The sequence below is a fragment of the Notothenia rossii genome, assembly GCF_949606895.1.
Source record: "Notothenia rossii genome assembly, chromosome: 10".
Taxonomy (NCBI): Eukaryota; Metazoa; Chordata; class Actinopteri; order Perciformes; family Nototheniidae; genus Notothenia; species Notothenia rossii.
In genome coordinates this window covers 45,367,301-45,391,210 of record NC_136908.1, presented here as the reverse complement: position 1 = coordinate 45,391,210, position 23,910 = coordinate 45,367,301, and the positions used below count along the sequence as shown (strand labels likewise).

Genomic DNA, 23,910 nt, shown 5'->3' with positions numbered 1-23,910 from the left:
AGTAAAGTATCAGCATCAAAATATAGTTAAAGTAAAAGTAGTCATTGTGCAGATTGGTCCATTTCAGAATAATAGATATGATATCTTTTATAATGATTGATCATGAAAGTGTTCTCAAAGCTGGTAAAGGTGCAGCTAGTTTGAAGGACTTTGTATACTGCAGGGTAGCTTGTGGATTTACTCCAGGTGGAACTAAAGTCTGATTTAACACTTGATTATATTTCACATCATTCATCCAGATCTGTAAAGTAACTAAAGGTATTACATACATGTAGTGGAGTAGAAGTACACCATTTACCTCTGAATTGTTTTGGGGTAGAAGTACAAAGTAGCAAAACATTGAAATACTCAGGTAAAGTCCCTCAAAATCGTACTTGAGTAAATGTACTTAGTTACTTTACACCACTGTCTAAAACCAGACTTCATCACACACATACAGAATATTTAGTTTGGCTTTTGAATAGTGTTGCTGAGATTGATTAAAATGCTTCAGAACCTACAGTATATCTCTGAACATTGATTGTAAGTATTACAAACAATAATGATCCCATTAGCTTTTGCAGTTTGCAACATTGTAATTCAGCTTTTACCTAAAGGCAAAAGATCCCTTTAGTTTCCAAAATATTCTGCAAAAGTCCATTCCGATACTATAACACTGTGCTGAGAGGAAAGGAGGTGCAGGAGGAAGGATGGGCAGGAAGACACAAAACAAGAAGTGAAGAGTGCAAAACAAGGAGAAGAAAGGAGAGTGGAGAGGTCAGGGCGAGAGGTTTAAATCTGTTTTTCGGCAAGGTGGGGGCAGGAGGCAGGATAATAAAATGAAAGAAAAGAAGCAGAAAAGTTTTAATGGCGGGGAAAGCAAAAGAGGAGAAGAGGAGAAAGACAGCTGTCCAACAACAACTGAGCCAGGCCAACGAAACTGTGATATCCAGAAAAATGATATTACCTCCTCTCTGTCTGCCTCGTTGCTTCCGCTCATCCATCAATCCTTCAGACTACAGTGTGTATTAAATCTATAACCACTTATGATATGTCCCAGCGGTCTTCTTATGCATTGATTCACTAGAGAAGAACAATGCATATACGTTTTTATATGAGCCTTACACTCAGAATTCAGTTGTTGCATAAAACAGCATGGAGATATAGTTAATAGTGCTTAAAAAGTCTTATTATTACAAAAGAAAACCCCAAAGCATCACAATGAAAAGACCCTGCTGTTGATCATTCTTTTAGCAATTCAAATGGTCAAAGCTCACAGCAACTGGCTACCCAGCAATCCCTTGACTTCTGTTTGCTTCAGGGAAACTAAATATGCAGTTTGGGTTGTTTTCCCTGTGAGGGGGAGGCTGCCTGCGGCTGTGACAAGTCAGCAGTTCATTTCAAATTACAAAATGTATTTGGATTTACTGTGACAGGATCTTCTGTTTGCCTTAAAGAATATGAAAAGGGAGCTTTTAGCGTTTTTTAGCATCTACAATAAGGAGAATTTGAGTGTGTGTGCAGACAAACGCTGCTGTGTGCACCACATGTACAATTAGACTGTAAAGAGTCTGCTGAAGCTCCAGGTTTCTTCAGCCTCCTGCAGAGAGCTCAGCTGATGCCTCAAGGTGAACACTATCAATTCAATTTATCTCTCCTTTGCTGCTCTGTTCTGTGTTTTATCTCTCACCCAGCCTCCCTATATCCCTCTTCCTCCATCCCTTCCTCCCCTCTCTACTTCTACCCCTCTTCTTCTCTCTCTTATTTTTTACATCCTTGCTGCCTCTCTCCATCTCTCCTCTCTGAGCCCACATCTGTCTGGAATCATCATTACCGCCTGATTTCAGTCCGGCAGCCCGGCTGTATTTCTCTGTCTGTGTCTTCCCTGTTGTCACTGAACACTAAAACTAATCGATGGTGTGCGTGTGTGTGTGTGGGTTTGTTTTGCGTCACTCTGTGAACATGTAGTCAAAGCTCTATGTGACAAGCTGTTTTAAGCACATACACACATAAACCCACACACACACACACACACACACACACACACACACACACACACACACACACACACACACACACACACACACACACACACACACACACACACACACACACACACACACACACACACACACACACACACTGGACAAACTGTATTAGGTTAGTTGACAGCAATAATATTAAGGTGAACCTAATATTTTGTACTTTAACTTAATATTTGTGCTTTCAACTAACCTAATACAGTTATGTGAAATATGTTGACATATACATAATACATTAAGTTAAAGTAAACGTTTCAATTTATTCAGTGCACACACAGACACACAATAACACTAATGTAAGAACTGCATGACGCCTTCGGATATATAACACACACATTCACACAGAGTCACTTATAAACCATATAAGACAGCATGACTGTTTAGCTTGAACTCTTAGAGGAACACTTGGAGGTACACACAAACACACACACAAAAACACACATGCATGCATGAAAATAAATCCTCCTACACAAATGCATGTACTCATTCTTATGGCAGCACACCAAACAGGTGCCGCAGACAGGCTCTTTGATCCCCCAGCAATGACATTAATCCACAGTGTGTCAAAGTGTATGTGTGTGTTTTTGAGTGTGTGACAGAAATGTTGAGGGCTTAGCAAGACAACAAGGGGCACGCCGTTTGACACTTAGTCTTACAAGCTCCAAATCAGGGCGCCTCGCTCCCCGGCGTGTTTTTTTTCTTCTTGCGCTCTCCGTTCTTGCCTTTTTTGCCCTTTTCTCTCCGAGTCTGGCTGTCCTCCTCTTTCCTTTTAGATCTTTCCTTCTCCCTTGAGAGAGACTGAGGGAGAGATTGAATCGGGGGAAATAGAAGCAATAAAAGCAGTTCTCCGGTTAGAAGTCGTATTCAAATACCAGGGTTTTTTAAAGTCTCAGTGACCTTCAGCTGAATATAAGATAAAGTCTCCTTCTTATTGTCCTGACTCTATTTTATTTTAACTCTCTACTCTTACTGCCATTTGTATGTGTAATCTGAACAGAACCCTCACACCAATACGCACTCTGAATTCAGCTGAAGAAAAAGAGGGCATTTAAAACAAGCGCAAAGAGCTTAGAACAAGAGAGGACATGTTCTGAAGGATGAAAGAGAACCAAACACATCAGAACAAAAGGAAACAAGTGGAGAGAAAGAGCAGATAAAGGAAAAAATGATGCAGCAAACCTCAACTGGCCAGTTTTCCTCAGACGATTACAGGTTGTGAGTGCCAGGCCGGGAACACATCGTTTAACAGCAATTAAAGAGGGAAACAAATCAAAAAGTCCAAAACAAAACATGTTTTTATTTTCTCCAAAGCTTCTGATTGTGCATTATAGGTGCCAAACAATGACATAATTTATTCTGGAAGTAATACACTTAAGTAAACAGACATGAGGACATGCTACTGACAGACTGGCTTGTTTAACATACTCTGAAGAGAAGACATTAGCTGGAGAGAGAAATAAACAGATTTAAACCTGACGCTCTGACATCAACAGTATAATCATGGTTATAAATGACTGCACAACTATAATTTACACAATGCGTTTCCATATTAAGACTTTCCTGGCTCACAGTGAGGCATTTAAGTATTGAAAACAAGTGATGAACAAAGAAACTCAGCACATAAACGTACCAGATGAAATGAATCACAGTGGATTTTGTTTCAGTAAAACTATGATAGTGAAGTCACTCATTTGAATTCTATTTAGCTCTTAAAATTACAAAAAGATAATGCAAATCATTGTCACCAGTAGGTTATTTTTCAATTTAGAGACTTCCCAAAAAACTTTAAAACCTGATGTAGGAAAGTATTTATTGATAAAGTCAAAATGCATAAAATGAAAAGTGACTCCATTGGACTCCTTTGTTACTTCTGTAACCCAGTGACATCACTACGTAACACTCACGCTTCTATTGGCTAGCGCTTCAAAACTTTGTATGTGATAGTCTAAGGGGCGGGACATCTCTAAGCGGTTGAGCAATCACAGCAGAGCCGATAACCAATCAGAGCAGACTGGGCACTGGTTTCAGACAGAGGGTGAAAAGAGGTGCTACAACACAGGCAGTATGAGAACAATAAAGAGCTTTTTGAACATTAAAGCATGGAGACATGTCACAGTAGAGGCACTACGTACTAATATGAACCTGAACATGAGCATAATAGGACCCCATTTTGTCTCCATTCACTTTTCAGAGCAGTATCACGCAGTGGAGAATAGAATAGCCGTAACACAGGCAGCCTCTCTAAATACAGCACATTGACAGAAACACGTTTGTCACTCTCACATTGTCAAATAAAGCAAAACTGGTTTCAGAAATCGTCTTCCAAAGACATGTGGGAGTCGCAGGTGTCCCATCCTGTGACTGGAGTGCCGACAGATTGTTAGCAGATGTCTTTCTGCAGAAATTGATTTACTGTAAAGAACCACAGTGAAGAGAAAAGCTGCATCTTTAGTCACACTTCTCCGTGTGTGTGGTCCTATGGAAAGAGCAAACCCCGCCGACCATGGATAATGCATTTTTACACCTTTCTTATTAGTCACAGTGTGTGTTTTTAAATGTGTGTGAGACAGAGAAAGAGAGAGAGTGTGTGTGTCTGTCAAGAACAGATTCTCATTCTGTCATGCAGTCCCACCTGCCCTCCTCTCTTTCTCCCCCCTCTGTCTCTCTGCCTCCCCATCCCGCTACTCTTTCTCCCCCTTCATGTCTCTTTGATTTGTTTTCCCTCCAAATCCTCCAGTTATTTTATTCCCTTCCCTGTCAGTGCTGTTTCTTTCTGTGTGTGTGTGTGTGTGTGTGTGTGTAAGCTCTCTTGCTGTCTTTCTTTAAGCCTCTCTGATGTACAACAGCTCCTTGAGGGGAGCTTTTCTCTCCCTTTCTCACACACAAACACACACACACACACACACACACACACACACACACACACACACACACACACACACACACACACACACACACACACACACACACACACACACACACACACACACACACACACACACACACACACACACACACACACACACACACACACACACACACACACACTTATCCTATGCACCAGCTTTAACCTATTTTCCTAACACTCTCTCTCACGTTTTCCCATTCTCTCTGATGCTCTCTCATCCCGTCTTCTCCTTTCACACTAAATCATTCATATCCAGTGTGTCTGACCCACTTCCACTATAGTTTAAGACACACACGCGCACACACAGCTTTCAAAAAAGATCTCCAAAAATCCTGCTGTTCTCAGTGTGTTTTCGTACATTATACAGTGAGCTACTTTAATCAGAGTAGTCAAAGATAAAAAAAACATTTTCTATCACATCAGGACCTGGCTGCTGTCCTTACAATATGATTATCACTTTCAGTCTTAATAAGCAAGTATTCTTTCCAAACAAAGTTTGTTTTTTGGCGTTGGATAAAAGCCTCATCTTGACTGTAATTCCTAAAAATCCTTTTATCATTAATCTGCATTTTCACCCTGCTATCATCCCTTTCATGTGTTTGGCTTAATGTAGCCGTGGAGAGCAGTTTCAAACTTAACAACTGCGGTAGGTGTCGATCATTCTCTCTAATGACTTCTGTTATGATCTGGTGAAGTGGAACTTTGTGTTGGTGCTTTTACAGCAGAGAGGGAGGGAGCAGCAGAAAAATCTCTACTAAAGGCTTTATTGGCTGTGTCTGCTTTGATGCTGTGTGTGTGTGTGTGTGTGTGTGTGTGTGTGTGTGTGTGTGTGTGTGTGTGTGTGTGTGTGTGTGTGTGTGTGTGTGTGTGTGTGTGTGTGTGTGTGTGTGTGTGTGTGTGTGTGTGTGTGTGTGTGTGTGTGTGTGTGTGTGTGTGTGTGTGTGTGTGTGTGTGTGTGTGTGTGTGTGTGTCTGTCTTAAGGCCTATAGTTTATCATATCAGTTAGAATCAAATCAAATCAAACTTTACTTAGCACTTCATACACAGAAGGTAACACAATGTCAGAGTGCTTCACAAACCAAACAGAAAAAGAACAACAATAATGCCACCCCCACTTCCCAGCTTATACGTAAATAAAAAGAAACACATCACTTTAAAAAAAAAAAAGGAATTCACTTAAAGGTTAATATACACATGACTGAATAAAACAAGAATACAAAAATAATAAAAATGTCATGCATAAAGTTCTATTTAAAGTCAAATGTAAAAGGAGGGTCTTCAGAATGAATGCTCTCTGCTGCCCCTCAGGTCCTCTGGGAGGCTGTTACACAATTGTGGGCCGTGATGATAAAATGATGCCTCACAGTGGTTCTTTGCTTTCCCTTGAATAAAAGGTTCCAGAAGACTTGATGGTTCTACAGGGTGCATTGGTTTAAAGCAAATCTGATAAAACCTTTAAGAGGAACCTGTGACCCAAGATTTTCATTGCACAACTACACTGCAGCTGAAGAATAAAACCTTTGAACCTTTAAAAAAACAAATAAAGTATTTGAAAATCAATTCTGAGGCTCAAAGAGTGTAGAGACTTTAATATGGGGAGATGTGAGGTTCTCTGAAGTAGAACATGTGGAGGGAAACGTCCTTACACAGAGATGAGGTGGGGTTTGACACACAGCATGTCCTACAGTTCTAAAGAGAAAACTGTGAGTCTACACGCAGCCTCCTGTGTACCAGAGCAGACTTTCACTGAGACAATGAGAGCTGCTTTGTTCACTCGGAAACACAGAGCAGAGAGAGGGGATTATTTCTAAAATAGCTCTGTGTTTGTCTTAGACAGGGACTGGCCTATGTCATATTGGACTGAATCTACTTCACACACACACAGACACACACACACACACTCTTCACTCTTACACATACATGCACTGTAGATAACTTTCAATACACACAGACAACTTGTTAACATTCACACACACCGAAATACATACGGCACATCCTTATGAGCACACGGACAAACAGAAGGACTTGCTGTCATAAACACAGACATGCATCTGTCACCACACACACACACACACACACACACACACACACACACACACACACACACACACACACACACACACACACACACACACACACACACACACACACACACACACACACACACACACACACACACACACACACACACACACACACACACACACACACACACACACACACACACACACACACACACACACACACACACACACACTGTAGATTGCAGTAGAGGGTGACAGCATGAAAGTGATAATGCAGCACACACAGGAAGCTGTGTGTGTGTGTGTGTGTGTGTGTGTGTGTGTGTGTGTGTGTGTGTGTGTGTGTGTGTGTGTGTGTGTGTGTGTGTGTGTGTGTGTGTGTGTGTGTGTGTGTGTGTGTGTGTGTGTGTGTGTGTGTGTGTGTGTGTGTGTGTGTGTGTGTGTGTGTGTGTGTGTGTGATTGTGTGTGTTTGTGTGGAAATATGTGAGTGATCTAAGACCAGGCATTAGTGTTTCTGATAATGTGAGGGGCCTTAAGTGGTTTTAGGAAGGAGAGAGCCCCCATGTATGTGCGTGTGTGTGTGTCTAAGTGTTGGGGTTGGGGTCAGGTGCCTGGTGCGTCTGCATGTATCTGCTTACTGTCTGCCTTGTCGCCGCGGCGATGACATCATGGCACACGACCGCCGAACGACGGAAAGAATGCCTCTTGTCTCCTTAACAGAGGGAGGAGGTGGGGAGATAAAGGAGGACGGGAGAAGAGGTGAAGAGAAAGAGATATGGGGGTGGGGGGCTAGGATAGAGAATATATGAGAAGTGGGAAGTGAATATAACCTAAATGGAAACTAGACTACCTTTAGTGTATCAAAAAGTATTTGCAATTGTTGTAGATATGTCTTTTACAAACACATACAGTAGGAAAGTCACAGTTTCCAGGTGCCCTTATAAGGCATTTTATATTTTCAAAACCAGTAAAGGAGGTTTGTTTGAAACATTTCCCAGGAATTATTGGAATGTTTTGCACTCATGCACCTCATAATTAAAGTCCAACGCCAATGTTTAGTGAGAGCTAAAGTAAGGGTTGGAGTGGCTGAAATGTGCATCTCCTACCACAAGTACCGGTACAATAACACTTACCAATTTTTTTAGTTCCCTAACTTTAACCATATCTCAACAACTGTATTTCCGTCATAACCGCGATCTCACTCTTACCTAAAGCATACTGTAGCTGTCATGCACAGATATTGTGGAATTTATATTGTTTTAAATGAGTGTATTGAATGTGTGTATTGAGCCTAGCTGAAAGCAGATCTCAACAGTGAAAGAATAAAGTGACACCTAAACAAAATCCGGGGCCAAACGGGTCACAAATAATTGAGAAATCTCTGGAGTGTCTAATGCAACAAAGTGCGAAGTATACCAAAGTTGTTATCAAAATATGAAACCATGAAGCCATGTGTTTTTAAGTGCCCTCTGATGGCAGAATTATGTAAAGATTTGGAAAAAGAGAGCTACACTTGAAACAGATTTCAATGTTCACATCGTAACAGCAGTAGCCACAACCAGCACTTGTCATAAGCATGTGTTTAGCTCTGGCCAAGCAGAGATTATTTTAAGTGCGTTTGTGTGTTGAAGAGATGTAGGGAGAGCCCTAGAGAGGCCCAGAATGAGACGAGTGCATCTGGAATAAATATCATTTTATCACCGGGGTTTATAAGCGCCGTGTGCTGGCAGGTTACTCTCAGATATGATATAAAACTAGACGCACTGTTAGCTTTACAAGACTAATGTTCCATTAGCCTTCCTGTGTTTGGGTGTGTATGTGTGTGTGAACCAGTGACAGTTTGTGTGAAAAAAGAAAGGGAAAAACTGTGAAAGTGTTTCAGGGTTTCAGAATCTGTAAGAAAGAAAATTATTCCCTGATTATATTTAGTCCGAGAGCTAGTTCAAAGTGTTGCATTTTTCAACACTGTAATGAAGAGAAGGAGCATTTTGGATGACTATGGGCAACATAATATTATAAATTCATAAACATATCGGTACACAATATCTCAAATCTGTGCTTCCATATTCACATGTCTGAAAAGTATTTTAGCAGACTGGCCCGGGGAATCACTCTACCCAGTCTCCACTCCCTCAGCCTCTGCTCCTGACAGGAATGCTGTGTCCAGATGCATGATGGGACACTTGTACACTGACAGTTTGGTCAGTGAGGTTGACCAAAGAATCTGTGGGTCTTCACGGAGTCCAAACGTGCAATCTGTCTTGATTTAGACACTCTCATCACTGCATTCCTCCCTGCACCGCTGTATCTGTTCGTGTGTCTGTGACAGACCGAAAGAGAAACCGTGTAATTGTCTGCAATGCCAGACCATTGACATGCACAGAAACCTATAAAACACACTACAGCAAAGGGAAATCCCCCAAAAGCTCAATAGGACCCCTTTAAACATATTTTTAAATCACTCCAGCATTGTGATCTAGAAACAGCAGCTTGATATTTTCTAAAGTTTCTCTTTATATATTACCTGATGGCAAAATACAATTTATGTCAGAAGCTAAATTCAGTCACACAGACGAAGAGTGATTTTATTATGTTCTGTGCAATTTGGTATCTTTGTGTGTGTTTATGTGTGATAGTGTTTTGGGAAATCGTTAAGCTCTGTGGGATTGTGGAAAAGCCGTTGTGATTTAGATTCTCTATGGAAACGGACAGAATTCCGAGAATTTGGAGCCTTCGGTGTCCTCAAATCTGTGGCTGATGGGATGCGGCTTGTTGCTTCCGGAACCACATGGAATGCTATCTCTCCGTCAGCCTGACCTAAGGAGTCAGTCAGGGGAAGAGATAGAGAGCCAAGAGGCCTGACAGACAGACAGACAGGGACTAGAGAGTAACACCTGTATGCAAACAGAGTGAGAGACATTTATATGTGTGTATAAAGCTGTTGTAAAATGAACCAGTTAAAGACAATATGACGGAGGGTTTATCATGAGGATCTATATGGCATATAGACAATGTGGAAACATCTTGATTGCATGGTGTGCGTCGTACTTGACCACAGGGAGCTCCATATTTTTGTAACCATTTTATCGTTCTAAATCACAAAGTAGCGCCCAATAAAGAGGACATTGCTCCACTTGTTGACACACCATGGGCTCACCATGACATTAAAGTATACCCAAATTAGTATTGGTTTTCTTTTGTCCGGATTTAGAGACATCTATCTCCGGGATTCCTGTCTCCACACCAATATCAGTGAAGTGATTGGAATTAAGTGCCCATAAAGTTTTCATTTAGAAATGTAATGGGAACATCCTCTGGATAACTTAAACAAAACAGATTTGGAAAAAAAGGTGTCTTGTAATCTTCTCTTGTAAGCAATATGTTTTTGCAAAAAATGTCTGAAACGGCATTGAAACCATAATGTATGTGTCCTATTGCAATTATTTAATATTGCAATCATTGCTCAACTTGTGCATTTTCACCAAGTGTGGCTTTAATAAAATAAAAAGTTTGTAGTCTTGCTAACCAAACGATTGTTCTCTGTGCAGGCAAGAGGCGCTGCTGGCAGCCATCAGTGAGAAAGACGCCAACATCGCCCTGCTGGAGCTCTCCTCCTCCAAGAAGAAGAAAACCCAGGACGAGGTGGCAGCTCTGAAGCGGGAGAAGGATGGTCTGGTTCATCAGCTCAAACAGCAGGTAGGATTACTGTGCACACACACACACACACACACACACACACACACACACACACACACACACACACACACACACACACACACACACACACACACACACACACACACACACACACACACACACACACACACACACACACACACACACACTTCAACATCTAAGTGGACACCAGGAAATATTTTCGTCAGTTGTGTTAAAGGAAGAGGGGCAGAGATGGAGGGGAAAAAGTGTGAGAGGGGTAAAAGGGAACAGGTGAAGTGGCACTGGCGAGGGGAGCAAAAGAAAACAGGAGAAACTGAGTCCAGATGTGACCACAGTCCTCCCACCACCACGGGTACATTTAGGATTAGCCTACCCCTCCCACACACACCACACACAAACACACACCAAGTTCAAATGTTCCATCAAATCTAGGGTCACAACACTTTCATGTGAATGAGTTTTTATTGAAATGTTCTGTCCTCAGATACGCACACTGAATCTTAGCAACACTTCCCTGGTATGGCAACACCTTCACAAGCACAGACATGCCGATGTGTACACACTCACCCAGGCCAAAAACAAGGATATAAACATGACCAAATGCCTCTGTGGTTCCACACAGAGGTCTATTCACACACTCAGAGACACGCTCACACACAGTTAAAGTTCTCGTGGGTCTAGTGAATTAACCAACCCCTGAGTGGACGAGCCTGCTGGGAGTTTGGTGGATTTCTTCTTCCCTGGTCTCCTGTTTGTACTCACTCTCTGTCCACATCTGTCACTCCTGGTTTTTGACTTGGTGTTTTTATTTGATGCACAAATTCACAAAAGTTGTGCAACAGTACACAAATTATAAATAATTTGATACAGAATAAGAAGGTCAAAAGCCGGAGCTTCAGTGCTTATCTTCCCTTCTGCTGGCTGTACACCAATGATATTTATCACATTCATTACATTTATAACGTTACCATAGCTTCTTCAACATGATCTTACAGGATGGTTGGGCTACACACATTTTCTGCAAACATGGGACCAGTCAATAGTGGAAGAAGTACTCGGATGATGTACTTAAGTAAAAGTACTAAATTGTAAAAATACAACAAAAGTCCTGCATTCAAAATCTTACTCAAGTAAAAGTATCCAAAAGTATTGGCCTCACATTAAGTACCAAAAGTAAAAGTACTTGTTAAATGTAAACACCCATTTCAGAATTATATACAGTACATTTTATATATTAAATCACTGGAATATAATGAATGATGCATTAATGTATTCATCACAGCTGGTAAAGGTGAAGCTACTTTTATTGACGTTATATACTGCTGCCTGATATCATATCCTAATTATATGTCAATGTTTATTTATTAGGTCATTTAAATGGTTACTAATGTAGTGGAGTGAAAAGTACAAGTCAAAGTCAACTTTATTGTCAATCTCAAAATGTGTTTGTACACACAGAAAGATCGAAATACTGTTTCCCACAGTCCCGAGGTATAAAATACCCACATTATCACAAGAAGACTCAATAATTACAAACAAACACAAAATAACTGTTTACTACAAGTGAATCAATATTGTCTTCTAAAATGTAGTAGATTAGAAGTATAAAGAAGCAAACAAATTGAAAGTACTTTTTTAAAGTACCTCAAAATTGTACTTAAGTTTGTAAATGTACTTCATTACATTCCACCACTACCAACAGTCACTCAGTAATCGCACCAACTACCAGAGACACAGACACAATAATGGCAAATAATATATCAAACATCACTGAGATTTGAGAGCTTTGTGTTTACTTGTATGTACCTTGATTCACAAAATGTGAAATATAATACTTACTGAGATGTGATCATCAAAATAGATAAGTTAATCATTTATTTTAATTTATTTGCATAATGTTCGCATTATTGGACATTGCCAAATATTCACTTAATGGATTGAATTAGTTCTAACAGATTTAATAAGATGGATGCACAAGAGAGAGGAAAGTTGTGCGCAGTTGTGTGTAAAAGAGTGTTTGAATTGGTGTTTGAGAGTGGCTGTGTCAAATGAAGTCATTATAACATACACCACTCTCCTCTCTCTTCCTCCCTCATCTCTCCGTCCTTTTTGAAGTCGTTTATGACACCTCAGGGTCTCCGAGGAGGGTACTGACAACACAGAGACTCTACTGTCTGGGTGTCAAGGGTGTGGGCTTTTTTTTCTCCCCTCATGCTGTGTGTGTCTCTCTCTTTCTTTCTCTCTGTGGTGTCATAATTTTCCGTCCCTCAATGATGGATCACAGCCGAGACTTCCTCAATATTCCCGTGTGTGTGTTCACGTGTGGTTGTGTTTGCAGTGTAACCATCAAGTGAGTTAGCTGAGGATAGTATTTTTAGCTCGCTCCCATCAGAGTGACATATGCACACACTTTGCTACTGATAACCTGCCTGACAGCTGGACAGACAGAGTTGCGGTATGGAATTGTATGTGATTATAAATCAGAGAGCTTTGGTTGCCATGAGGCAGGTGTAAACAGAAAGCAGTGTGTTTAGCTCCGTAAAGTAAAACTAAGTGGTTAACTTGTGTGATGGATGATCCCCAATGCTATTTTTTACAGTTTCTCCAGAGTGTTTTTTGACGGCCATCACTCTTCAGTAGATCATAGGTCAGAGTGTTTTAGTTAGCGCTTAAACGCCGCTGGCATCTCACGTCTGGTCTGAATTTGTGTTTGAAACACTGCTTCACCTGTGTTTCTTTGGAGCAGGTTACATTTACAGAATCAGATCAATGTTTGAAATCGGCAACTTAAAAATATTTGAATGAACAGACAAAGTTCTGTATGGCTGCTTGCAACGAGCTGTAGCAGCAACAAAAAATGAAGATGTATTTAACTGCCTTTGTCTTTTTTTATAATTATCTGAGATTAACAAAATATTTTTTTTTTTTTACTTTATTGAAAGACTTCAAGGTATGCAGTGAAAAATTGTGTTAAAGAGGACATATTCTGCTCATTTTCAGGTGTATATTAGTATTTAGTGTCTACTGGGACATGTCTCCATGCTTTAATGTTCAAAAAGCTCTTTCTTTTTCTCCTACTGCCTGTGCTGCAGCACCTCTTTCCACCCTCTGTCTGAAACCAGAGCACAGTATGCGCTGATTGGTTTGCTGACCGGCTCTTTTCTGATTGGTTAACCAATTAGAGATGTCCCGCGCCTTAGCCTATATTGTACAATGTGTTTGAATACTAGCCAATAGAAGCGCCAGTGTTACGTAGTGATCTCACTATGTTCTCTAAGTAATCAAAGGCAGTAATCAATGGCAGCGTTTCAGGCAGGGGGGGGGGGGTGTGTGAGAGTCCCTCTGGAGTTAACACAGGGAGTTGAGCCTTTGTAGACCATTGACATGCACAAAAACCTACATAACACATCATAGGAAAGGGAACACCAATAGGAATCTTTAATATAAAATGTATGCTAAATGTTCACTTACACTCACATTCATAAAACACATCTGTGTGTGTTTAGGAATATACAGTGTGCGTGTCCCTGAAAGTGCCTCCTGTGTCTTCCCCTTTGACCCCCAGCTGCATTATAGACAGGTGGCTGTAGATCAAGGCGATCTCAGCTATCTTCACTCTTCTTCTCCTCAAACCTTTCTCACAGACTCTTTCCTCTTCATTTCTTTTATGAGTTTTTTTTTTTTCTTCAGCAAAACAATGAGAGAGAGGGGAATGTTTCTTGGAAGATTATGTGAAAGACGAGTGTAGAAGGAGTGAGTTAAGTATTTTATGAAATGAAACAAGAGGAAGAAATTGGGGAGGTGAGCAGTATCCCACCATCTGCCCCTGCAAGAGACACACGTGGTTAACATGTACAGGTAGTCTATGTGTGGCTGTGGCCTTCACCATTGTTCTGCACCTGAGTGGCTAAAGCTTGGCTCTACAATTGTATTTTCTTAAGTTCCTGGTTGTGTGTCACCTCATTTACAATGGTGTTAAATGATATTGCAGTTACACATAAAATCCATGGAACCCTAAGCTTGTGGGAAATCACAGATCAAAAACAATTCTTTAAGCAATAAAATATAATCAGAATTTGTGAAGACTACAACTTCAGATACTTTAAACCTCTGAAATTGTAATCCCGTAAAGCTATTTCAATTTTTTCAACATCCTCCGAGGGCCGTACAAATGATTGACCTCTGCTTCAAAATACTAAAATCACAGCCCATTCATTTGGCCTTTCTTTCATGCTGTGCAAAGAAAAAGCAACCTCTTAATCCAGATATCTCACCATGACTCGCGCATGCATGCACGTGCATGGTTGTGGCATGACCACCAAAACAGAAAGATATGGACACAAGATGTGTGCGAATGTATTTAGTTTCATATCCATGTGGACATGATTTAGTCAGGGGGGGGAGCCTAACCACCTCTAGGGAGGTCCGGGGGCATGCTCCCCCGGGAAGATTATTTTTTAAATGTTGAAGTTAAAAGCATCAATCTGGTGCACTTTGAGAGCAACATTAGGAGATCTATGGATACATCTCTCAACACCCATATGAAACAGAACTGTAAGCAGATTTTATTTTTTCTTTACGGATATTTTACAAATCACTCTCCTTTCAAACTTTATTCTTGTTTATTAATAACAACTCTTTTTGACTGTCATATAGTATTTTATACCTGTTTACTTTATTCTCTTATTTTTTTATAACTATAATGATCATATAAAGATGTGCCTTTACCTCACTGGTTGTAGAAAAAGCTTCTTATATTCGTTAGCATAGCTGGCTAACCAGATGCTAATGACAACGAAGTTATTAACTGTATGATCAGTTTGACAGATGAGCAGATCGCCACTAGGCTTACAACTAAAGACAGAGCCACGCAAAAACTGCGGCATGTGTACGGCTCCTTATGGGTACTGCAATTTGTGAAGTGCCGCAGCAACGTTCTGGTGCTCTCGATCAGAACTGCATATACCAGACATATACCACGTGATGACACGTTAGGCTCGTGTTGTGTTCAAGGACCCTGAACCAGTAAACCTTTTATTTCTGCACAGCAATAAAAGTCAGAAAACCCTTATAATGAAAAACCCTTACAATGAAAATCTATGACGACTAGCTCAGTGGGTGTTGATTATCTAATTCACCAATGAGTCTGTACACTTTTAGTTTAGTTTTTAAAAATACATGCTAAACTTTAGGCAGAAATATTGGTTTTATGTCAGGATGGCAGAGTGGTCTAAGGCGCCAGACTCAAGGTTGACTCCTTCCTGAGTAAAAAGGGACTTCTGGTCTCCACATGGAGGCGTGGGTTCAAATCCCACTTCTGACAGTGATTTTTACCTGCAGGTTACATCTCTGCGTTAAACACTATAGGTACTAATGATTTTGTTTCTTTGTAAAACAAGATATCCTTGAGCATGTACTAGTAGCACACAGACTGAACAAAATCATGAGAACTTAGGAAACGGAATCGCTGTAAGGTGTGCTATATGTATTTGGCTGAATAAGCTTCTGTTCTCAACCAACATGTTTTTGCAGGTGTGATAGATCTTGTTCTTGTTTTGGGCAGCAATGTATTCTCCTGCATTGCCCTAAATGTCTGTTTACAAGTCATTTGTAAAGTTGAGATTGGATAATGCAGATTTTCGTGTCAGGATGGCCGAGCGGTCTAAGGCGCCAGACTCAAGGACTGGCTCCTTCCAGAGCAAAGGGACTTCTGGTCTCCACATGGAGGCGTGGGTTCAAATCCCACTCCTGAAAGAGTGTTTTTCTTAATCCTTGATCATTCAGACCAGTTGTTTTGAAACCTTGAACCTTTCACCTCCAGGTTTGGTTCATTGAGTAAATGTGAACCCCGCAAAAAGAGAAAGCCTAGAGAAGGGTGTTTTGGATTGTCCTTCAATCAAACTCTGTAGCCCTTTTTTTGCAATCGGAATGCAATCGGCCCTTCCATCCGAAATTCAAAATGTTGGCGTATTTTAGCATTGTTTGCTAGCCCGGCTAGCTCAGTCGGTAGAGCATGAGACTCTTAATCTCAGGGTCGTGGGTTCGAGCCCCACGTTGGGCTGTAGTGTTTTAGGGTGTCTTAATCCTTGATCATTCACACCAGTTGTTTCGAAACCTTGAACCTTTCACCTCCAGGTTTGGTTCATTGAGTAAATGTGAAACCCGCAAAAGTTGAAAGCCTAGAGAAGGGTTTTTTGGATCGCCCTTCAATCAAACTCTCTAGCCCTTTGTTTGCAAGCGGAATGCAATCCGCCCTTCCATCTGAAATTCTAAATTTTTATAAATAGCTCACTGGGTGTTGCATTTCAAAGTTCCCATAGGTCAACCAGTAAACCTTTTATTTCTGCACAGCAATAAAAGTCAGAAAACCCTTATAATGAAAAACCCTTACAATGAAAATCTATGACGACTAGCTCAGTGGGTGTTGATTATCTAAGTCACCAATGAGTCTGTACACTTTTAGTTTAGTTTTTAAAAATACATGCTAAACTTTAGGCAGAAATATTGGTTTTATGTCAGGATGGCCGAGTGGTCTAAGGCGCCAGACTCAAGGTTGACTCCTTCCTGAGTAAAAAGGGACTTCTGGTCTCCACATGGAGGCGTGGGTTCAAATCCCACTTCTGACAGTGATTTTTACCTGCAGGTTACATCTCTCCGTTAAACACTATAGGTACTAATGATTTTGTTTCTTTGTAAAACAAGATATCCTTGAGCATGTACTAGTAGCACACAGACTGAACAAAATCATGAGAACTTAGGAAACGGAATCGCTGTAAGGTGTACTATATGTCAATGGCTGAATAAGCTTCTGTTCTCAACCAACATGTTTTTGCAGGTGTGATAGATCTTGTTCTTGTTTTGGGCAGCAATGTATTCTCCTGCATTGCCCTAAATGTCTATTTACAAGTCATTTGTAAAGTTGAGATTGGATAATGCAGATTCTCGTGTCAGGATGGCCGAGCGGTCTAAGGCGCCAGACTCAAGGACTGGCTCCTTCCTGAGCAAAGGGACTTCTGGTCTCCACATGGAGGCGTGGGTTCAAATCCCACTCCTGACAGAGTATTTTACCTGGGCTTTCGCCCGCCGTTGGGCGGTCGCATTTTAGGGTGTATTAATCCTAGATCATTCAGACCAGTTGTTTTAAAACCTAGAACCTTTCACCTCCATGTTGGGTTTGTTGGATCAATTTGTACACGGCAGAATTAGGGCAAAATGAGAAAGCCTAGAGAAGGGAGTTTTGGATTGTCCTTCAATCAAACTCTGTAGCCCTTTTTTTGCAATCGGAATGCAATCGGCCCTTCCATCCGAAATTCAAGATGTTGGCGTATTTTAGCATTGTTGCTAGCCCGGCTAGCTCAGTCGGTAGAGCATGAGACTCTTAATCTCAGGGTCGTGGGTTCGAGCCCCACGTTGGGCTGTAGTGTTTTAGGGTGTCTTAATCCTTGATCATTCAGACCAGTTGTTTCGAAACCTTGAACCTTTCACCTCCAGGTTTGGTTCATTGAGTAAATGTGAACCCCGCAAAAGGAGAAAGCCTAGAGAAAGGTTTTTTGGATCGCCCTTCAATCAAACTCTCTAGCCCTTTGTTTGCAAGCGGAGTGCAATCGGCTCTTCCATCCGAAATTCAAATTGTTGGCGTATTTTAGCATTGTTGCTCGCCCGGCTAGCTCAGTCGGTAGAGCATGAGACTCTTAATCTCAGGGTCGTGGGTTCGAGCCCCACGTTGGGCTGTAGTGTTTTAGGGTGTCTTAATCCTTGATCATTCAGACCAGTTGTTTCGAAACCTTGAACCTTTCACCTCCAGGTTTGGTTCATTGAGTAAATGTGAACCCCGCAAAAGGAGAAAGCCTAGAGAAAGGTTTTTTGGATCGCCCTTCAATCAAACTCTCTAGCCCTTTGTTTGCAAGCGGAGTGCAATCGGCTCTTCCATCCGAAATTCAAATTGTTGGCGTATTTCAAAATGCTCGCCCGGCTAGCTCAGTCGGTAGAGCATGAGACTCTTAATCTCAGGGTCGTGGGTTCGAGCCCCACGTTGGGCTGTAGTGTTTTAGGGTGTCTTAATCCTTGATCATTCAGACCAGTTGTTTCGAAACCTTGAACCTTTCACCTCCAGGTTTGGTTCATTGAGTAAATGTGAACCCCGCAAAAGGAGAAAGCCTAGAGAAAGGTTTTTTGGATCGCCCTTCAATCAAACTCTCTAGCCCTTTGTTTGCAAGCGGAGTGCAATCGGCTCTTCCATCCGAAATTCAAATTGTTGGCGTATTTTAGCATTGTTGCTAGCCCGGCTAGCTCAGTCGGTAGAGCATGAGACTCTTAATCTCAGGGTCGTGGGTTCGAGCCCCACGTTGGGCTGTGGTGTTTTAGGGTGTCTTAATCCTTGATCATTCAGACCAGTTGTTTCGAAACCTTGAACCTTTCACCTCCATGTTTGGTTCATTGATTAAATGTGAACCCCGCAAAAGGAGAAAGCCTAGAGAAGGGTGTTTTGGATTGTCCTTCAATCAAACTCTGTAGCCCTTTTTTTGCAATCGGAATGCAATCGGCCCTTCCATCCGAAATTCAAAATGTTGGCGTATTTTAGCATTGTTTGCTAGCCCGGCTAGCTCAGTCGGTAGAGCATGAGACTCTTAATCTCAGGGTCGTGGGTTCGAGCCCCACGTTGGGCTGTAGTGTTTTAGGGTGTCTTAATCCTTGATCATTCAGACCAGTTGTTTCGAAACCTTGAACCTTTCACCTCCATGTTTGGTTCATTGATTAAATGTGAACCCCGCAAAAGGAGAAAGCCTAGAGAAGGGTGTTTTGGATTGTCCTTCAATCAAACTCTGTAGCCCTTTTTTTGCAATCGGAATGCAATCGGCCCTTCCATCCGAAATTCAAAATGTTGGCGTATTTTAGCATTGTTTGCTAGCCCGGCTAGCTCAGTCGGTAGAGCATGAGACTCTTAATCTCAGGGTCGTGGGTTCGAGCCCCACGTTGGGCTGTAGTGTTTTAGGGTGTCTTAATCCTTGATCATTCAGACCAGTTGTTTCGAAACCTTGAACCTTTCACCTCCATGTTTGGTTCATTGATTAAATGTGAACCCCGCAAAAGGAGAAAGCCTAGAGAAGGGTGTTTTGGATTGTCCTTCAATCAAACTCTGTAGCCCTTTTTTTGCAATCGGAATGCAATCGGCCCTTCCATCCGAAATTCAAAATGTTGGCGTATTTTAGCATTGTTGCTAGCCCGGCTAGCTCAGTCGGTACAGCATGAGACTCTTAATCTCAGGGTCGTGGGTTCGAGCCCCACGTTGGGCTGTAGTGTTGGGTGTCTTAATCCTTGATCATTCAGACCAGTTGTTTCGAAACCTTGAACCTTTCACCTCCAGGTTTGGTTCATTGAGTAAATGTGAAACCCGCAAAAGTTGAAAGCCTAGAGAAGGGTTTTTTGGATCGCCCTTCAATCAAACTCTCTAGCCCTTTGTTTGCAAGCGGAATGCAATCCGCCCTTCCATCTGAAATTCTAAATTTTGATAAATAGCTCACTGGGTGTTGCATTTCAAAGTTCCCATAGGTCAACCAGTAAACCTTTTATTTCTGCACAGCAATAAAAGTCAGAAAACCCTTATAATGAAAAACCCTTACAATGAAAATCTATGACGACTAGCTCAGTGGGTGTTGATTATCTAAGTCACCAATGAGTCTGTACACTTTTAGTTTAGTTTTTAAAAATACATGCTAAACTTTAGGCAGAAATATTGGTTTTATGTCAGGATGGCCGAGTGGTCTAAGGCGCCAGACTCAAGGTTGACTCCTTCCTGAGTAAAAAGGGACTTCTGGTCTCCACATGGAGGCGTGGGTTCAAATCCCACTTCTGACAGTGATTTTTACCTGCAGGTTACATCTCTCCGTTAAACACTATAGGTACAAATGATTTTGTTTCTTTGTAAAACAAGATATCCTTGAGCATGTACTAGTAGCACACAGACTGAACAAAATCATGAGAACTTAGGAAACGGAATCGCTGTAAGGTGTACTATATGTCAATGGCTGAATAAGCTTCTGTTCTCAACCAACATGTTTTTGCAGGTGTGATAGATCTTGTTCTTGTTTTGGGCAGCAATGTATTCTCCTGCATTGCCCTAAATGTCTATTTACAAGTCATTTGTAAAGTTGAGATTGGATAATGCAGATTCTCGTGTCAGGATGGCCGAGCGGTCTAAGGCGCCAGACTCAAGGACTGGCTCCTTCCTGAGCAAAGGGACTTCTGGTCTCCACATGGAGGCGTGGGTTCAAATCCCACTCCTGACAGAGTGTTTTACCTGGGCTTTCGCCCGCCGTTGGGCGGTCGCATTTTAGGGTGTATTAATCCTAGATCATTCAGACCAGTTGTTTTAAAACCTAGAACCTTTCACCTCCATGTTGGGTTTGTTGGATCAATTTGTACACGGCAGAACTAGGGCAAAATGAGAAAACCTAGAGAATGTTGTTTTGGATTGTCCTTCAATCAAACTCTGTAGCCCTTTTTTTGCAATCGGAATGCAATCGGCCCTTCCATCCGAAATTCAAAATGTTGGCGTATTTTAGCATTGTTGCTAGCCCGGCTAGCTCAGTCGGTAGAGCATGAGACTCTTAATCTCAGGGTCGTGGGTTCGAGCCCCACGTTGGGCTGTAGTGTTTTAGGGTGTCTTAATCTTTGATCATTCAGACCAGTTGTTTCAAAACCTTGAACCTTTCACCTCCAGGTTTGGTTCATTGAGTAAATGTGAACCCCGCAAAAGGAGAAAGCCTAGAGAAAGGTTTTTTGGATCGCCCTTCAATCAAACTCTCTAGCCCTTTGTTTGCAATCGGAATGCAATCGGCCCTTCCATCCGAAATTCAAAATGTTGGCGTATTTTAGCATTGTTGCTAGCCCGGCTAGCTCAGTCGGTAGAGCATGAGACTCTTAATCTCAGGGTCGTGGGTTCGAGCCCCACGTTGGGCTGTAGTGTTTTAGGGTGTCTTAATCCTTGATCATTCAGACCAGTTGTTTCGAAACCTTGAACCTTTCACCTCCAGGTTTGGTTCATTGAGTAAATGTGAACCCCGCAAAAGGAGAAAGCCTAGAGAAAGGTTTTTTGGATCGCCCTTCAATCAAACTCTCTAGCCCTTTGTTTGCAATCGGAATGCAATCGGCCCTTCCATCCGAAATTCAAAATGTTGGCGTATTTTAGCATTGTTGCTAGCCCGGCTAGCTCAGTCGGTAGAGCATGAGACTCTTAATCTCAGGGTCGTGGGTTCGAGCCCCACGTTGGGCTGTAGTGTTTTAGGGTGTCTTAATCTTTGATCATTCAGACCAGTTGTTTCGAAACCTTGAACCTTTCACCTCCAGGTTTGGTTCATTGAGTAAATGTGAACCCTGCAAAAGGAGAAAGCCTAGAGAAGGGTGTTTTGGATTGTCCTTCAATCAAACTCTCTAGCCCTTTTTTTGCAATCGGAATGCAATCGGCCCTTCCATCCGAAATTCAAAATGTTGGCGTATTTTAGCATTGTTGCTAGCCCGGCTAGCTCAGTCGGTAGAGCATGAGACTCTTAATCTCAGGGTCGTGGGTTCGAGCCCCACGTTGGGCTGTAGTGTTTTAGGGTGTCTTAATCTTTGATCATTCAGACCAGTTGTTTCGAAACCTTGAACCTTTCACCTCCATGTTTGGTTCATTGATTAAATGTGAACCCTGCAAAAGGAGAAAGCCTAGAGAAGGGTGTTTTGGATTGTCCTTCAATCAAACTCTCTAGCCCTTTTTTTGCAATCGGAATGCAATCGGCCCTTCCATTCGAAATTCAAAATGTTGGCGTATTTTAGCATTGTTGCTAGCCCGGCTAGCTCAGTCGGTAGAGCATGAGACTCTTAATCTCAGGGTCGTGGGTTCGAGCCCCACGTTGGGCTGTAGTGTTTTAGGGTGTCTTAATCTTTGATCATTCAGACCAGTTGTTTCGAAACCTTGAACCTTTCACCTCCAGGTTTGGTTCATTGAGTAAATGTGAACCCCGCAAAAGGAGAAAGCCTAGAGAAAGGTTTTTTGGATCGCCCTTCAATCAAACTCTCTAGCCCTTTGTTTGCAATCGGAATGCAATCGGCCCTTCCATCCGAAATTCAAAATGTTGGCGTATTTTAGCATTGTTGCTAGCCCGGCTAGCTCAGTCGGTAGAGCATGAGACTCTTAATCTCAGGGTCGTGGGTTCGAGCCCCACGTTGGGCTGTAGTGTTTTAGGGTGTCTTAATCCTTGATCATTCAGACCAGTTGTTTCGAAACCTTGAACCTTTCACCTCCAGGTTTGGTTCATTGAGTAAATGTGAACCCCGCAAAAGGAGAAAGCCTAGAGAAAGGTTTTTTGGATCGCCCTTCAATCAAACTCTCTAGCCCTTTGTTTGCAAGCGGAGTGCAATCGGCTCTTCCATCCGAAATTCAAATTGTTGGCGTATTTTAAAATGCTCGCCCGGCTAGCTCAGTCGGTAGAGCATGAGACTCTTAATCTCAGGGTCGTGGGTTCGAGCCCCACGTTGGGCTGTAGTGTTTTAGGGTGTCTTAATCCTTGATCATTCAGACCAGTTGTTTCGAAACCTTGAACCTTTCACCTCCAGGTTTGGTTCATTGAGTAAATGTGAACCCCGCAAAAGGAGAAAGCCTAGAGAAAGGTTTTTTGGATCGCCCTTCAATCAAACTCTCTAGCCCTTTGTTTGCAAGCGGAGTGCAATCGGCTCTTCCATCCGAAATTCAAATTGTTGGCGTATTTTAGCATTGTTGCTAGCCTGGCTAGCTCAGTCGGTAGAGCATGAGACTCTTAATCTCAGGGTCGTGGGTTCGAGCCCCACGTTGGGCTGTGGTGTTTTAGGGTGTCTTAATCCTTGATCATTCAGACCAGTTGTTTCGAAACCTTGAACCTTTCACCTCCATGTTTGGTTCATTGATTAAATGTGAACCCCGCAAAAGGAGAAAGCCTAGAGAAGGGTGTTTTGGATTGTCCTTCAATCAAACTCTGTAGCCCTTTTTTTGCAATCGGAATGCAATCGGCCCTTCCATCCGAAATTCAAAATGTTGGCGTATTTTAGCATTGTTGCTAGCCCGGCTAGCTCAGTCGGTAGAGCATGAGACTCTTAATCTCAGGGTCGTGGGTTCGAGCCCCACGTTGGGCTGTAGTGTTTTAGGGTGTCTTAATCCTTGATCATTCAGACCAGTTGTTTCGAAACCTTGAACCTTTCACCTCCATGTTTGGTTCATTGATTAAATGTGAACCCCGCAAAAGGAGAAAGCCTAGAGAAGGGTGT

General features: G+C 41.9%; 1 protein-coding gene across 8 annotated transcripts in view; it reads left to right on the top strand.

The window, feature by feature from the left end:
- LOC307021729 (ELKS/Rab6-interacting/CAST family member 1-like) overlaps positions 1–23,910 on the top strand; it is a 217,196-nt gene that overhangs the window by 92,253 nt on the left and 101,033 nt on the right. For all 8 annotated transcript variants that reach the window (XR_013803233.1, XR_013803234.1, XR_013803235.1 and 5 more), the window contains one exon: positions 10,503–10,650. Coding sequence is in view for 5 of the 8 variants with exons in the window: in XM_079654113.1 (XP_079510239.1) it covers positions 10,503–10,650 (148 nt within the window). In the remaining 3 variants the exon portion in view is untranslated. The remainder of the gene's footprint in view (positions 1–10,502; positions 10,651–23,910) is intronic.